At 35.5% G+C, this 18,962-nt stretch overlaps 1 protein-coding gene across 2 annotated transcripts; it reads right to left on the bottom strand.

Moving 5' to 3' along the window:
• Positions 1 to 2,652: 2,652 nt before the first annotated feature.
• Positions 2,653 to 18,908, bottom strand: LOC144438801 (proton-coupled zinc antiporter SLC30A9, mitochondrial-like). 2 transcript variants are annotated; one of them, XM_078127976.1, is made up of 14 exons: positions 18,742 to 18,908; positions 17,476 to 17,751; positions 16,708 to 16,816; positions 15,852 to 15,953; positions 15,512 to 15,594; positions 14,881 to 14,987; positions 11,237 to 11,292; positions 10,346 to 10,504; positions 9,671 to 9,846; positions 7,968 to 8,039; positions 6,970 to 7,243; positions 6,124 to 6,253; positions 3,349 to 3,462; positions 2,653 to 3,076 (listed from the first exon to the last, which is right to left on the bottom strand). In XM_078127976.1, exons 1-14 carry the CDS (start codon positions 18,851 to 18,853, stop codon positions 3,032 to 3,034), a joined length of 1,815 nt encoding a protein of 604 aa, XP_077984102.1. In that variant the 5' UTR covers positions 18,854 to 18,908; the 3' UTR covers positions 2,653 to 3,031. The 2 variants fall into 2 exon arrangements, 1 of the variants encoding a protein (XP_077984102.1); XR_013481084.1 differs by lacking the exon at positions 2,653 to 3,076 and having other exon boundaries at positions 3,444 to 3,462; positions 6,975 to 7,243.
• Positions 18,909 to 18,962: the final 54 nt, after the last annotated feature.

The raw sequence follows: 18,962 nt of genomic DNA, 5'->3' as shown, positions 1-18,962 counted from the left end.
AGCATTCTGCCATTTTCTGTGGGATTTATTACTAAAATGACACGTGGCTTGTGTACACTAGCGTTATATTACAGGTAAGGTGTTTATGGCACTTTTTTCAAGAGTTGAGTTGGCATTCAGCCCCCCCCCCCCCCCATTTATTCTGGAAACAGCCAGAGACACAGAAAGAGAAGAAAACAATATCTGAACTGTTGAACTTTTATTAACTTTAACTTGATAAGAACCCAAACTATTTTACTACTGTTGCCTACATAAGACACTACCTCTACACAGCCTGTACTATTTAGCATGCAGTTTGACACTAATAATATCTTGTCTCTCTACAACATGTTTATCAACCCACATTTTTACACCTAATTTGAATGTAATGTTCCCACCAAATACCAAGGCAATCGATCTGGCAGTACAGTGTACACTAGCTTGTGTCCATGTGTAAATAGCATGAATAAACAGGATCGTTTATCAACAAACTAAATTTGTGGACTTGTAGACTTGCAATTGACTATCTGATTCACCATACTGGTTCTTATGATATTGTGTAAAGTTAGAAAGTCAAACCCATGGGCAACATAGTAGACCATAGTATGCTTTAGAAAGAACAATATTATGTAGATAATTAGAGAAGAAATTATGAAATTAATAAAGTAGTTGCAGTAACTGGGATTATTTAAAATCTCAAAATCAATTACATGGTACTTCCAAAGCTGAAATTCTCCAGAACAAATACAGCATAGAGTATTGTCTTGCATGCAGGTCACACAGCATAGAGTATTGTCCTACACGCAGGTCACACAGTATAGAGTGTTGTCTTACATGCAGGTCACACAGCATAGAGTATTGTCCTACAGGCAGGTCACACAGCATAGTGTATTGTCTTACATGCAGGTCACACAGCATAGAGTATTGTCCTACACACAGGTCACACAGCATAGCGTATTGTCTTACATGCAGGTCACACAGCATAGAGTATTGTCCTACACGCAGGTCACACAGCATAGAGTATTGTCTTACATGCAGGTCATACAGCATAGAGTATTGTCCTACATGCAGGTCACACAGCATAGAGTATTGTCTTACATGCAGGTCACACAGCATAGAGTATTGTCTTACATGCAGGTCACACAGCATAGAGTATTGTCCTACACGCATGTCACACAGCATAGAGTATTGTCCTACATGCACGTCACACAGCATAGAGTATTGTCCTACACACAGGTCACACAGCATAGCGTATTGTCTTACATGCAGGTCACACAGCATAGAGTATTGTCCTACACGCAGGTCACACAGCATAGAGTATTGTCTTACATGCAGGTCATACAGCATAGAGTATTGTCCTACACACAGGTCACATAGCATAGAGTATTGTCCTACATGCAGGTCACACAGCATAGAGTATTGTCTTACATGCAGGTCATACAGCATAGAGTATTGTCCTACACGCAGGTCACACAGCATAGAGTATTTTCCTACATGCAGGTCACACAGCATAGAGTATTGTCTTACATGCAGGTCATACAGCACAGAGTATCGTCCTACACGCAGGTCACACAGCATAGAGTATTGTCTTACATGCAGGTCATACAGCATAGAGTATTGTCCTACACACAGGTCACATAGCATAGAGTATTGTCCTACATGCAGGTCACACAGCATAGAGTATTGTCTTACATGCAGGTCATACAGCATAGAGTATTGTCCAACACACAGGTCACACAGCATAGAGTATTGTCCTACACGCATGTCACACAGCATAGAGTATTGTCCTACATGCACGTCACACAGCATAGAGTATTGTCTTACATGCAGGTCATACAGCATAGAGTATTGTCCTACACACAGGTCACATAGCATAGAGTATTGTCCTACATGCAGGTCACACAGCATAGAGTATTGTCCTACAGGCAGGTCACACAGCATAGTGTATTGTCTTACATGCAGGTCACACAGCATAGAGTATTGTCCTACACACAGGTCACACAGCATAGCGTATTGTCTTACATGCAGGTCACACAGCATAGAGTATTGTCCTACACGCAGGTCACACAGCATAGAGTATTGTCTTACATGCAGGTCATACAGCATAGAGTATTGTCCTACACACAGGTCACATAGCATAGAGTATTGTCCTACATGCAGGTCACACAGCATAGAGTATTGTCTTACATGCAGGTCATACAGCATAGAGTATTGTCCTACACGCAGGTCACACAGCATAGAGTATTTTCCTACATGCAGGTCACACAGCATAGAGTATTGTCTTACATGCAGGTCATACAGCACAGAGTATCGTCCTACATGCAGGTCACACAGCATAGAGTATTGTCCTACATGCAGGTCACACAGCATAGAGTATTGTCTTACATGCAGGTCATACAGCATAGAGTATTGTCCTACATGCAGGTCACACAGCATAGAGTATTGTCCTACATGCAGGTCATACAGCACAGAGTATTGTCTTACATGCAGGTCATACAGCATAGAGTATTGTCCTACATGCAGGTCACACAGCATAGAGTATTGTCCTACATGCAGGTCATACAGCATAGAGTATTGTCTTACATGCAGGCCACACAGCATAGAGTATTGTCCTACATGCAGGTCACACAGCATAGAGTATTGTCCTACATGCAGGTCATACAGCATAGAGTATTGTCTTACATGCAGGCCACACAGCATAGAGTATTGTCTTACATGCAGGTCACACAGCATAGAGTATTGTCCTACATGCAGGTCACACAACATAAATGTGATGATGTATTGGCAAGGTTTTAATTAATCAACTGAGACTTCCTGACTCACATTGGTGGCAAATTTAGAAAAATAATGTTGGAAATTTTCTTTTTCATTACTTTCATGTTTATTCCAAATCAGGCTTTCATTGGACTAAGACATCTTTGTATACAGATCAGCATACATATTTCATATTTACAACATAAAAAATATGAAAATTAATATTCATATATAAGTTGTCTCCACAGTACCAGCATATATTACATTTGAAAACTCTTTCTTCTTAATAAAAACATCATCAAAGAACTTCTAGATCAACATGGCGAACTTCTGGGTTACGTTTCTGTGAAAAGAAAATGAGGAAAACAAATAACACATTTTTAATTTAAAAAAAAAAATTTATATGGATAAGCATAGCCACTGAATGAATGAAAATTACAATGCTTAGGGTCAGTTCATTGCTGATGTATTCATATTGTAAGGAGAATACTGTGCATCCTTCAAGTACGTAATACTGTGCAAGTAATTTCTCTTAGCTCTGTAGATATTACTGATGTAGACATTTTGTTCTGTCCAGTTGCCAAAACTGTACAGCCTACCTATAAACTGACATACCTTGAGTTCACGTTCTATCCTATCAACTTCAGCTCCCAAAGTATCTACAATTCTCTCTCCATGCTTCAGCATAAATGACTCCATGTCTTCAAGGGATTCAAATTGTCTTGCTTCCTGTTGAACAAAACAACTAGTTATTAAACATCCATTCACAACCTGACAGATAAAGGGAAAATGCTATCATTCTACATATGGAATATATACATTACATAAACTACAGTATGGTTACTCTGTTGAGAATCTGGTACAACTTGCAGTTTTCCAAATCTTGCACATGTCACAATTTTGATAAGGAAACTATTATAAAATACATTGGGACCATAGATTTTACCTACTATCATCCAAACAAAAACACTAACACACAATTTCTAACTCTATTTTGAGATATACACAACTGTATTTGATCTTGAAACTACAGGAAGGGATAGGTAATGACATCACTACTTCACTGCTATGTACATGAAATGTGAAATTCAATCATGGATTATAAACAATTGCCAGACACAAGAAAGGGAAAAGTTACAAATGACAAAATATATTTGACACTGAATGACAGTTTTAACAACTTCATAAGAAAATATTTGACTTCCTTTGGAGCACATCACAAAACATGACTTGTTAACTTTGTATTGATATTTTGCTTTGGTAAACTACACACTTCAAATGTCTACATCAGCTTATTTCACAAGATATTTTGAAAAACAGATACACAGTATGCATGTGACCTCTGTAAGGCAGTCTAGATTGTTTTTTAAGGAACTAGTTTTACAATTGTGTTAACTCCAACTTCAGATAGCTAAGTTCCTGGATTTTGACCTTATTGATATCAATAATTCATAGCACTCATAAAAAGAACTGTATTGATATAAGGAACACAATCATATCCAGAAGAGAAAACTGCACTTATTTTACTCAAGTGTTCTCACCAGACTTGTATGAATAACTGTAGCTATTAAAATATTTACTAAGGTTAAATGTGCTTCTGGGGTAGATTTCCTAGAAAATCAAAGTTATTCAAATCTCCTAAAACTTTGCCATATGAATGTTGAAATAATAACGGGATGGGGATGGGGGGGGGGGGGGGGGGGGGTTCACTGTCTTGTTTTCAAGGAAATCAACAACCTATCATGGCTATATTGGATTCTAAAATGGCTAAACTTTGACATTATTTTGACTTCTATTTCAAAAATCTAATGATGACTCCCTCATTTTCCTTTTCTTGATATTAACTGAGGATGGATTTGAGTTTTCTTAAACAAAGTAACAATAAAAGTTTAAGATTGTTATTTCTGACAACTAAACAATGTTAACATTCATGAATGTTATGTACACATGTACAACATCAACATAACAAGCACAAGAACATTATTTACTTGTAAGTGTAAAGATAACATTTTTTCAATAACTCATGGCATAATAGTCTGTCAGTATCAAGAAAACCTTGTGTTATCAATCATAGGTTAGTCATGTTTCTATGTTTCTATATTGTATAATGTCAGTGCTTGTATGCATGCTGAATTTCATTACAATGTAATGTTAATAATTGTCTCTGATAAAAATGCCATGGTGCTGTGTACATAAATATGATAGCTACAGATTCTGATAAAAATGCCATGGTGCTATGTAGATGATAGCTACAGATTCTGATAAAAATACCATGGTGCTGTGTACATAAATATGATAGCTACAGATTCTGATAAAAATGCCATGGTGCTGTGTACATAAATATGATAGCTACAGATTCTGATAAAAATGCCATGGTGCTGTGTACATAAATATGATAGCTACAGATTCTGATAAAAATGCCATGGTGCTGTGTACATGATAGCTACAGATTCTGATAAAAATACCATGGTGCTGTGTACATAAATATGATAGCTACAGATTCTGATAAAAATGCCATGGTGCTGTGTACATGATAGCTACAGATTCTGATAAAAATACCATGGTGCTGTGTACATAAATATGATAGCTACAGATTCTGATAAAAATGCCATGGTGCTGTGTACATGATAGTTACAGATTCTGATAAAAATACCATGGTGCTGTGTACATAAATATGATAGTTACAGATTCTGATAAAAATACCATGGTGCTATGTACATTATGATAGTTACAGATTCTGATAAAAATGCCATGGTGCTGTGTACATAAATATGATAGCTACAGATTCTGATAAAAAATGCCATGGTGCTGTGTACATAAATATGATAGCTACAGATTCTGATAAAAATGCCATGGTGCTGTGTACATAAATATGATAGCTACAGATTCTGATAAAAATACCATGGTGCTGTGTACATAAATATGATAGCTACAGATTCTGATAAAAATGCCATGGTGCTGTGTACATATATATAATAGTTACAGATTCTGATAAAAATGCCATGGTGCTATGTACATATATATAATAGTTACAGATTCTGATAAAAATGCCATGGTGCTGTGTACATAAATATAATAGCTACAGATTCTGCATAACTTGAAAATAACATGAAAATTTTGAAACACTGTAAGTGAACATATCTGTGATAATTTTTTTTCACAGCTTATATCTCAAACAGTCTCAGACCATAAAGGTTAAAATTTTATATGTACCCATGTTTGCCAAAATTTTACCATAATTTCTCCTCTATGCATACATGTACTTGGTTCAAAGTTTTTATATAACCCTGTCATCTCAGAAGAAAGTACCATTTACAGGTGTCATTGGTTGTGCTCCATTAAATACCGCATTTGTTTGTAAAGATGGAATACAATGAAAGATGAGTTTACCTCAAGTAGAAGCTGTAAATCTTGAGTGTCCATGTAGGATTTGGTGATTTCTCTACCATCAAAGTCAACCTCTGCTTTAAATCGGACTGTATTTACACCCATATCAGTGGCTTTGATATCATGCACACCTCTATAAAACATAAACAAACACTGATAACAAGCAAGTAGTGAAAACACTTTAGTTGACTGTTACCCGTTGTAAAGAATTAAATTGATATACATTACTGTAACATGAACAGAGTCCTGTCTACACCTCTCGCTACAGATTCTATACATTATTATTTATATGTCTGACCAAGAAGTCAGACCAAGTAGTTTTTTGTGGATCCAATTATGTTATAGGTATAGAGGACATTCTGGACTGCCTCCTCTGAAAATTGGCGAAGTGGAATTACTACAGAAGAAAAGACTACAACTTTCAGTTTGTTGAGAAAATTTGAAGCACAAACATAGTACAGTAGATGACTAATCATACCAGGTAACTGGTCTCTGTGAAACCTATTTCAGAAATTTACTTTAAAATTAGAATGATATTACCATCTTTTAAGCCCTTTGTAGTTAAAGAAAATGCCTGGATACACACAAAAATAGATTGCCAAATGTACATGTGAATGGACACACATGATAATATAGCTGTACAGACCACATAATGATTAGTGATGAAGATGACATACGTTTTCAACACATAATAAGCTGACTCAACTAACTGTTATTCTCTGTAGTTATAATAAGAAGACAGACATTATCTTCACACATCTTGAACCATGACATTTTGTAATTATACCTTAGGGACATAATTATTACTTTCTCTCTTACATCAGCACATTTCACTGGGTTTACACTTACCTTACCATGACATCATTTTCTAAAACTTCACTAATCTTTCTGACAGCATCATCAGGTATGGCACGGCCTAGTAGAACTTCAGCATTGCTGTAAATAAGGAATGTAGCGACAACACTGAGAATTCCACCAACTGCTATTGAACCTACAGAGTCATAGACTGGATTTCCTGTGTATGATGTCAGACCCATACATGATGCTGCTACTATTACACCCAATACAGCTGCCGTGTCTTCTAAAAGTACTACATTAACACTAGGATCACGAGCATACCGAACTGAAAACAAACAGAAGTGACTTATGAGAGATTCACATACATTCAGAATTTGCAAGCCATCACTGATTCTTTACCACCTAATAAGGGAGAGGTAGTTGTGGTTATGTTATCTATCTGTGTCTCTGTCTGTATCATCATTTTCTTGAAAACTACTGGTAACGTTTGGTGCCACAAAGAAACTTGCTATGGTATACATCATGACAACTGACCCTTATTATTGCAAAGTAACAAAAGTTTCTGTCTTGGAAGACAACTTTCTACCGAACAGACCCATTCTATACAATACATACATTATATAAAAATAGGGTGGTATGTTTTTTGGAAATGAAGGATAGTATATTTTTGTTCTTATCTCTTATCTGATTATTATTCCACATACAACCCAAGTTGTACATGTTCAAACAGAAACTATACAATTTACACCCAAGTCATTGTACATCATGACAATGTACATCAGATACCATTGGTTTTGTGATGCTTGAAATATGAGTCAAAGCATTCAAAATCACTATTATTTTACCTCATTTTTTTAAATCAAGCATGCACAGGTATGATTATATTATACTCCAATGTTTTTCATCATTCAATCAGAAAATAATCACATATAGGTTTGTCACTACTCGTCTTAATATTCATAGTCTCAAGGCTCCTTAGGTCACTCATGATTTCCTCACCTGAACATGGAAAATATATTGGGGAATAATATCTTATTATTATTACTCACTGTATGTTTGGAGTGACTGTCCTGTCTTCCGTGCACTCTTCCTAATAGCATTGAATGCCACTATCAGGGTAGCTGAAATTAGAAATACACAGACCATCAGGGTTGAAATAAGAAATACAGACTATCAGGGTAGCTGTAATGAGAAATACAGACTATCAGGGTAGCTGTAATGAGATATACAGACTATCAGGGTAGCTGTAATGAGATATACAGACTATCAGGGTAGCTGTAATTAGATATACAGACTATCAGGGTAGCTGTAATGAGAAATACAGACTATAAGGGTAGCTGTAATGAGATATACAGACTATCAGGGTAGCTGTAATTAGATATACAGACTATCAGGGTAGCTGTAATGAGAAATACAGACTATCAGGATAGCTGTACTTAGAAATACAGACTATCAGGATAGCTGTAATTAGAAATACAGACTATCAGGGTAGCTGTAATTAGATATACAGACTATCAGAGTTGCTGAAATGAGATATACAGACTATCAGGGTAGCTGTAATGAGATATACAGACTATCAGAGTTGCTGAAATGAGATATACAGACTATCAGGGTAGCTGTAATGAGATATACAGACTATCAGGACAGCTGTAATGAGATATACAGACTATCAGGGTAGCTGTAATTAGAAATACAGGCTATGAGGGTAGCTGAAATAAGAAACAGACTATCAGGGTAGCTGTAATTAGAAATACAGACTATCAGGGTAGCTGTAATTAGATATACAGACTATCAGGGTAGCTGTAATTAGAAATACAGACTATGCAGGGTAGCTGGAATAACAAATATAGACTATCAGGGTAGCTGTAATTAGAAATACAGACTATCAGGGTAGCTGTAATTAGAAATATAGACTATCAGGGTTGAAATAAAAAATATAGACTATCAGGGTAGCTGTAATTAGATATACAGACTATCAGGGTAGCTGTAATTAGAAATAGACTATCAGGGTAGCTGTAATTAGAAATATAGACTATCAGGGTAGCTGTAATGAGATATACAGACTATCAGGGTAGCTGTAATTAGAAATACAGACTATCAGGGTAGCTGAAATTAGAAATATAGACTATCAGGGTAGCTGTAATTAGAAATACAGACTATCAGGGTAGCTGTAATGGATATACAGACTATTAGGGTAGCTGTAATGGATATACAGACTATCAGGGTAGCTGTAATTAGAAATACAGACTATCAGGGTAGCTGTAATTAGAAATACAGACTATCAGGGTAGCTGTAATTAGAAATATAGACTATCAGGGTTGAAATAAAAAATATAGACTATCAGGGTAGCTGTAATTAGAAATATAGACTATCAGGGTAGCTGTAATGGATATACAGACTATCAGGGTAGCTGTAATTAGAAATACAGACTATCAGGGTAGCTGTAATTAGAAATACAGACTATCAGGGTAGCTGAAATGAGAAATAGACTACAAGGGTAGCTGAAGCTCATAAAATTTACATTATTCAGTAGTGTATTAGTGTAGTTAAACCACAGTACCAGCTAACATTTTATGGGCTTCATACACATACATCCAGATTCACAATACATGTGGATGTTCAGAATTCTTTGCCGCCAGCCTGTCACTGAAAGTTTATAAAAGTTTCTCTAGAGGGCGCTATTTACTGGAGAAATATTTGGCTAGGTAATTCTTTCATTAAAATGACACTTTGCATGTTCACATTTACTTACCACCTTCTGAAAGCAGAGATCCTGCTAAGATACAATACACCCAGATGAGAGATTCTATTGGTTTAGGATCTAATAGTCCTGTGATACCATGATAGACAGACAGACCTGCACCCAGACAGAATATACCTACTCCACTGATCAGAGATGATACATATCTCATGTTGGTGAAACCATATCTATGTTGTGCAAGAACAGAGAACATATCAATTGATTTACAGAGACTAAGATTAAAAATCTATCATTGAAGCTTGAACAAATAAAAGACTGTAAGGTCTGGGTGAGAGTTATTTTGAAAACACTTAAAAGGGGAATGCAACTCCAACAAATAAAGGCATTTTCATAAACCTTGGGTTCTGAAGAGTCATTTCATAATTTCACATCACATATATTTGCGTGATTGCCAAGAAACATCATATTGAATATGGTTTCACATCCATTGTTTATGTGACTGTCTTGGCAATGGTCCAGTGTTGCCTCATGGGAGTTAGCAGACATGCACATGTAATGATGTATTAGATAAATAATAGTATTCATGACCATTTATCTGAAGGTAATAAGCACTTAGGAGTCATGAATATAGTAGGGTGGTAAGTAAGTGTATCTTGGTGTCTCCTGCTTTCCCTACAAAATTATTGAAACAATTACAGGAAATAAAACTACTGCAAAGTAGCTTACGGATGGTCAGCTGATGGCCTCCTAATGGAATGACGGATTCCAAAAGCCAGGATAATTTGATTACATGTATCCGCTAGAGAATGAATAGCTTCAGAAAATATACTAGCAGATCCAGAATACAACCATGCTATCATCTTGAAGATAAAATTAGCACCATTACTGAAACAAAGAAGAAAAGATATGTATATTATTTACTGTTTAGTATAAATTTCTTTTCCGTGCGTGTATAAGCCATTTAAATAGAACACATACTAATTTACATATCATACCATATGCAAACCAAGTTGAACACCCTTGAGCAAAAACTGTGGAATTTATATGCTGGTTCTATATCACAACTGACATTGCTGCTGTGGTGCTCAAAATAGTCAGATTTTTAAAAATCATAATTAATTAATTTTTCCATATTTCATAAATCATACTTGTGCAGGTATAATTACATTACTCCCCAACATTCTGTCTTCATTGATCTGGCAACTACTTATGACCTAAAGGCTTTAGACACTACTTGTCTATGACTTGTAGTGACAAGGCCCCCTTAGTAGATCACTCATGTTTTCCTTGGCAGAATGAAGAAAAATATTTGGGAATAGTATCAAAGTGTAGAATCATTTTAACATTTTGATACAATATTAAATCCCAATATACAGAAATACAAATTAAATATATTTTATGAAGTGTAATGGCATGGACATTTAAAGAGTGAGTGTTGTGGGGGTCTAACACTTTCTCCCTTCCCATCACTTATACTACCTCTTCTTTAGACCCTCATCAGTATTAACTCACGTTCCAACCCCAACCCCCACCCCCAATTCACAGAGATTCTCCAACTCATCCCTTTCTATCTATGACTGACAATGTAAGAATTCCTTGACAGGATGTAAGACTTACATTGCTATGGCAATGAGTACCACTCGTCCAGATCCTTGCAGCATACTCTCCTGGGGCTGTAAGAATTACAATCCAAAGAATTTACACCATTAGGACAAATCAAGGTATTGATATGAATAGAATTACAGCATTGATGGGATACAGCACTAACAGTAAGAGTGTAGCGTTTGCTGTGTAGATAGATGTACACGAAACATAGAAACCCCAATTGTTTCAATGACTATTTTATATTGTTGCTGGCACCCCATTCAACAATTTCATTGATGTAATTGAAACCATGAACTGCTATGTCACAAATGTCTTTCCTGGTGACTAACTTTGACACTTATATATCACTGCCAAGTACCATGTCTATATGGTGTAATATCCTAAAGACTTGGCTATCATATCACTACCAAGTACCATGCATGTCTATATGGTGTAATATCCTAAAGACTTGGCTATCATATCACTGCCAAGTACCATGTCTATATGGTGTAATATCCAAAAGACTTGGCTATCATATCACTGCCAAGTACCATGTCTATATGGTGCCATATCCAAAAGACTTGGCTATCATATCACTGCCAAGTACCATGTCTATATGGGGTAATATCCAAAAGACTTGGCTATCATATCACTGCCAAGTACCATGTCTATATGGTGTAATATCCAAAGGACTTGGCTATCATATCACTGCCAAGTACCATGTCTATATGGTGTAATATCCTAAAGACTTGGCTATCATATCACTGCCAAGTACCATGTCTATATGGTGTAATATCCTAAAGACTTGGCTATCATATCACTGCCAAGTACCATGTCTATATGGTGTAATATCCAAAAGACTTGGCTATCATATCACTGCCAAGTACCATGTCTATATGGTGTAATATCCAAAAGACTTGGCTATCATATCACTGCCAAGTAACATGTCTATATGGTGTAATATCCAAAAGACTTGGCTATCATATCACTGCCAAGTACCATGTCTATATGGTGTAATATCCAAAGGACTTGGCTATCATATCACTGCCAAGTACCATGTCTATATGGTGTAATATCCAAAAGACTTGGCTATCATATCACTGCCAAGTACCATGTCTATATGGTGTAATATCCAAAAGACTTGGCTATCATATCACTGCCAAGTAACATGTCTATATGGTGTAATATCCAAAAGACTTGGCTATCATATCACTGCCAAGTACCATGTCTATATGGTGTAATATCCAAAATACTTGGCTATCATATCACTGCCAAGTACCATGTCTATAAGGTGTAATATCCAAAAGACTTGGCTATCATATCACTGCCAAGTACCATATCTATATGGTGTAATATCCTAAAGACTTGGCTATCTGGCTCAGTATATACTGACATGGAGAACAAAATAATCAAGCCAGATAGCTTCATCTCTGGGTTAATGGGGCGAAAGTTATGGCCTGATGTAATGTTGTGTTAACATTAACCACATAATAAACTTAATTGAGTTCTCGCCACAATATCAATAAATCTAAACAGGTGTGATTTTTCTGTTTCTGTAGACATGAAATTTACATTTTTATTGACAACACTGTATGTGACTGTATCTATGAACAGCTGCTAAAAAGTAACTTTATAAGACTAAGTGAAACATTAAAACAATTTTACTACTAGGTAAACTTCACTCTATATGTATTATATCTGAACTAAATAAAATTAAATATTCTACTGGTGAGATTACTTAGAATTCTAAATTTGTATATATACAACCTGATGTAGTAATACGAATAGATTTTTCTTTATTTACCAGGAAGGAGGCACTTACTTCCTGCCATGTGTGGTCCATAACCATGGGTCTGTTTATGACTGAAAATTCCTAACAATGGGTCCATTTTTGGATTGTACATGGGCAGATGTTTTCAACTTGGGCCACATGAAAATGTGGTGAAAATATTTGGACAATGCGGGAGTACCCCTTGGGCATAATCTCATAATCTCATAATCTGGTGGTCTGAGACATAATACAGAAATAGACTCTCTATAGAGGTGTATTACTACATCAGATTTTAATTGGTAAATACAATGATCCTGGTAATCAAATCTTTGACATATACATGTGTATATTATGAAAGTTTGTAATAACATGACTAAAACAGATAGGATATATAATACTAATATCTGTTATGATGGCAACCATAATATATCAAATTGTCCAGGAGTATATACCACAAATAATTCTAACTCTCGTCATGCATACTTTTAGTGCTGAAATGTATGAATCAGAGCACAGAGAAAATCTACATGCTTATTAAAGTTATAAGTTATTAATACTCATAAAGAAGAGTCAAATGAAGATTTCACATCATGCTGTAAATACTGAATGAAAGATATAGTAGATACATCTGATTACATTAATAGAATAGACATGTTCTAATATTTCACAAAATCTATAATTGCAGAATGTACACATTTTTCTTGATATCAATCATGAATAGTAAAACTGTACATATATCATATGTAAATTCACAATGACTTAAATATGTAACCACCGCCGCCACCACCACCACCGCCACCACCACTAACAACACCACCACCACCACCACCACTAACACCACCACCGCCACCACCGCCACCACCACCACCACCACCACCACCACCACCACCACCACTACCACCACCACCATGTCTGATACTAGTAAAGCACCTAAATACCTAAACCAGGTAAATTACAGACAGCCATGTTGTAACCCTACAAGTGCTAACATACTAAAACATGCACAGATAGAGTGAAGGGGAGTAATTATATGACTTTTATACAAAGGTGTTTGTTGTTTTCATTTGAGATAAATGGTTAACTGGAAATTTACCGCGAATTTACTGTGAATTTACGTAGGGTAGGAAGCCATTGAGGCTTTTAAAGACTCCTTACTGTTCTGGGGTGGTTATCAATACACACTTTAAAATGATTAACTGATGAATTAGCAATAACCCTTTCTGGTAAACTGTTCCAAATGTCTACGACACGTTGACTGAAAAAATATTTACGTATATCCAATCTGGATCGGTCCTTAAATAATTTCAAACTGTGTCCTCTTGTTGTCGAAGTAGATACGTTGAAAAACACAACTGGATCAACGAGAGTATGCCCATGGAAAAGTTTATACACTTCCAGCAAATCTGCTGATCCGTCTGGTTTCTAAAGTTGTCAGTTTCAATATGCATAACCTATCCCATCCTCCCTATCCTCATAATTCAAGCCACCAAGCTGCAGAATCATCCTGGTGAACCAACACTGCACTTTTTCCAATAATACAATATCCCTACTTACATGTGGGGACCACACTGGGGAAGCATAGTCAAGGTGCAGACGAACTAATGATTTATAGAGTGGCAATAAAATATCCTTTGATTTACAGGGGACTGTTCTTTTTACCATACCAGTACTTGTTTTGCCTTATTTACCTCCGCTGCGATATGCAGTTTCAGTTTCAGTGAGTTGTGTATCAAAACCCCTAGATCTGTTTCTGATTCTATAGATGACATATCTTAATGAACATCTACACTGTTTGAGATGGTGGCTGGAATTTAATAATAGTGAAAAGATGCACTATGCAGGTATGCATAGAGAAATGTAATTTGAATTACTATGGAAGCTAGCATAACTTTGCATGCAAGAATACCTTTAACAATTGATCTCTACCAGGACCATGTATATATGGACCCTCTACCTGTGTTTTTGTGTAGAACTGAGAATGCTCCCTTATAGCTTTCTTCAACAGAAATGCATCTGTAATGAGAAATACATGTTTTAGAATACATAAATGTGTTGAGCATACTAGACATTACACAAACTTCTACAGACATAATACTCACAGGAGTAGTAAGCATGCACAAAGAGATCAAAGATTCCACATTTTTCATACAAAAGTAGACAGGTCTTCGTAGAAGACATAGACCCATTCAAATACTTTACTTCTATGTGACTGAATGGAGATATTATTTAAAAGAAAGTGTCTGCAATATGTATGTAATAACTTAATTGTGATGGTCTACTCTTTACGCGTCAAGGTAAAGGTCAATGGTCACTCATACAAGAAAACTTACATGTGGTTACATGGGGTTAGACACTTGAATACAGTCTATGTATTGAAGTTTTTGAGTTATGCAGTAATATAGTGATTTTTTTTTCTGGCTGAGCATGGCACAAATGTCTGTATCTCACAAACTAAGTTTTATACTATACACCCAATGTTGAACACCCATGTAATTTATAACTCAATTATCAAGATGTGATATGGAATGGATCCTTACGTTCTTTGTAAATTTCTCGTTGCTGCTGTTTCTTTTTCCTCTCCCTGTCTAGTGCTGCCTTACTTCCCCATACTTCCATAGCCCTGCAAAAAGGAAAGCATAAACAATGAAATGTCTTGATCATCTATCTCTCTTCTGTTATTAAGTTTTGGCCATCAATTTGACTAATAAATATTACTTCTCTTCCAAATATCACAAAACATAGTTCCCTTTATTTTTATTAAATTTTGGACGAGATTAAAGTTGTCTAGAGATTAAAGTTGTCTATCTACGCTAATTCTAATCCAAATATTACAAATACATAGTTCACTTTATTTTTTCTTTGAGTAAAGTTGCCTACCTGGCTTCCACATCTGACCTGAGGTACACCATCATAGGTGTGTCCCCTTCTTCTTCCCTATATGGACTTCTTCTTGCTGTTTTCCTCAGATCATCCAAGTCACTGCAATTGTACAATTGAGAGAAAAATCTGAATCATTTCATACTCACTTCTTTGTTCTTTGATTTGCATGTATCTAATTATCTGCTTTGCATGTATCTAATTATCTGCTTTGCATGTATCTAATTATCTGCTTTTTAACATAGTGAACAGTCAGTTGAAGAATTTCCACATCCAGGCAAATACTACAAAACCTGAAACACTATAGAGTTTCAACTGGACAGCATGGTGTATTTTACATCTCATAGTACATTTTTTGTTATGAATTGCACAAAGAAAATACAGGCACTGATAGCATGCATGTACATGAAATCAAATGTTACATTTTATCTCACTGTGAACATAAGTAAACAGTTTTGTGTGTTAATCTTCCTTGTTTCATCAGACAGTGATGTTGATTTGTGATCACTGTGAGATGTATCATTTTGTATGTTTGCACACTATCAGTGTCTGCATTCTGTTTTATGTAATTTGTCACAAAAAGCTTATGAAAGATGTAAAAACATTGTGCTTCTTAATTTGAACTCTACAGTCACTCTGGTTTAGTAGTAAATTACAATAAGAGTGATCAAACAACCAATCACAATGATGAGAACAAAATTCCACATTTCACTAAACAGGAATGATCCAACCATGGGTCTAAGATCCATTTTTTAAAAAGATAGTACCCACTAATGTCTAGTACCACCTTAAACAAAACACTCTGTCATATCCATTATCTCAGATATAAACACTATAAATGTAGAGATGTACATACCTAGATTTCAAAAAGTATTCATTCATGGCTCGAACAGTTGTAATTGTGTTATTGTCTGTGTATTTTTTGCTTTTGTCAATCCGTTGTCTTCTACCAATGAAAGGTTTGACTGCAAATTGAGTACACAATGATTTAGTATTAGATATGCAAAGCTAGGTATACTCTCCTTGGACAACATAGCAAAATATGGACAGCTAAGTTACCTTCAATCAATCAATCAATCAATCAATCAATCAATCAATCAATCAATCAATCAATCAATCAATCAATCAATCAATCAATCAATCAAGCAAGCAAGCAAGCAAGCAAGCAAGCAAGCAAGCAAGCAAGCAAACAAGCAAGCATTTAAGCAAGCAATTGCATCTGGATAGAAATGAAATTTGACAATTTAGTTTGACAGACAACACAAAATATCAAACAATCTTAGCATCATGCACAAAAACCAAGTCTCAAATAACTAATTTGTAGTCCATGGTACATTTACAATCCATTGCGATCTATACAGGATCATGTATTGGAACTTTTGAAACAGGAATGGCATGTTTTAAGACCTGCTTTTTCCACGAAGAGCTTATTTTATATGAGCATGATATCTGTAAAGTGCCAGTGGATATTGCCAGTGGATACTGCCAGCAGGTGCTCTATAAATTGTTTTATCATATTACAGGATATCATAAACATGGCATTGGAGAAAGATAGTGTGTACACCATAGAAAACTGTAAAATAGAAGTAGAATGGCTGAACTTTTCTTCCAAACTGATTCCTACCTTTAACTATTGCATCTGAATGTTGGTCTACTTTTTCTGATTGCACATTTCTTGTTGTTTTATCAGTATCGGTCACATCTGACTCTGGTGTTGTAATCTTGTTTTCCTGCTTGGCGGAAGACTCTCTATCATTTGGACTCTTGTTAGAACTGGCAGTTCTGATTGAATAGTTGTAAGTGTATCGTGGTGTTTTACAACAGCAGCCATGCCATGAGTTGTTGCATTGGAATGAATGCCATTCTCTATATAGTGTGTGGTATTGACCACTTGCACAAACTGGAAATTGATGAATGAACATATAGTTACAAAGAGAAGAAAATGAAATAATGAAGACTGAAGTCGTAATTGAATTACTAACAGTGTTTTTGCTGTGGTTGGTAAGGAAGTAAAATCTACTGTGATTCCCATGTCATTTTAACAGGGTTCCCAAATGAAATCGGGATAGATTCTGTTGGAACACTGCTATTTTTACCCCTTTCCCCCTTCCTGTTAATAGGGTTACAAAACCTCAGCAAAAACACTGACTAAAAATTTCACTTTCAGATTACGATTCAAATTTAAAAATTGAAAACACATCTATGGTAAAATCTTTCTAAGTTCCCCAGGAATTTCACAAGGTCTCCCAAGAATAAATATGGTGGAAATCACTAATACCAGATTTCATCCCTCCTTAACCTGCATCCCAAGTACCTTCTAGTAGGCTCTGTGAGATCTTGCATGATTGATATGGAGACAATTTCATTTACATACTTCTCTGTTACGGCTCTCAACAAAAGTAATGTAAATATAAAGAAAAAGTCACCCTACTGTCTACATGACTCATTGATAATCTAATACTATAATTTATTACACTAGTGTTCATTTTTAATTTCAAAATCCAAACACAATAACAAAATCACTGAATGTAGCCTACACCTTATATAATATCATACTGAATAAAATATGTATACTATTATATAATATTTATTTATGAGTATATCGTATTATATATAAAGTGTACACTGGCAAATAATAGAACTTATTTTCACTCATAATTTCATAAATATTATAATTTTTATCTACGCTCGAGTATTTCTCTAAAACCAAGCCCTGGAAAGACAGACAATTGATCATGTTTAATCGTCATTCGCCATAAAAATGCATTTCTCTGAGTTCTACCCCGGAGAGCGAATGACAATAAAATTAACACAACAATAAACAAATATTGTAACTAATTTCCATCTCTCATTTTCAATATAGACAATACACGAGATGGGATATTCATACCTGATTGTATCGGCCACCAATGCAGTTGTAAATTATGTTTCAAATTTTTGGGTACTTTATCGAAGATCTGTCTTTGCAGGAGATGCCGTGATAAATACAGACGACAAAACATCGTGGAATTCCATAGAAATTTCACAAAAATATACACATATCACATTCGTCGTCTTATTGTCGCCATTTTGTGTCCCACAATTATAAAGAAGACCTAAGTTACCCTTTAA

Source organism: Glandiceps talaboti, chromosome 8 (assembly GCF_964340395.1).
Source record: "Glandiceps talaboti chromosome 8, keGlaTala1.1, whole genome shotgun sequence".
Taxonomy (NCBI): Eukaryota; Metazoa; Hemichordata; class Enteropneusta; family Spengelidae; genus Glandiceps; species Glandiceps talaboti.
This window is presented reverse-complemented; position numbering and strand designations above follow the sequence as displayed.

Coding starts and splice junctions, on each gene's coding strand:
- LOC144438801 (XM_078127976.1), bottom strand. CDS start 18,853: ATGTTTTGTCGTCTGTATTTATCACGGCATCTCCTGCAAAGACAGATC. Junction 15,595..15,851: donor AGGTCAGATGTGGAAGCCAG/GTAGGCAACTTT, acceptor TCCTTTTTGCAG/GGCTATGGAAGTATGGGGAA. Junction 3,077..3,348: donor GGATAGAACGTGAACTCAAG/GTATGTCAGTTT, acceptor TTCTTTTCACAG/AAACGTAACCCAGAAGTTCG.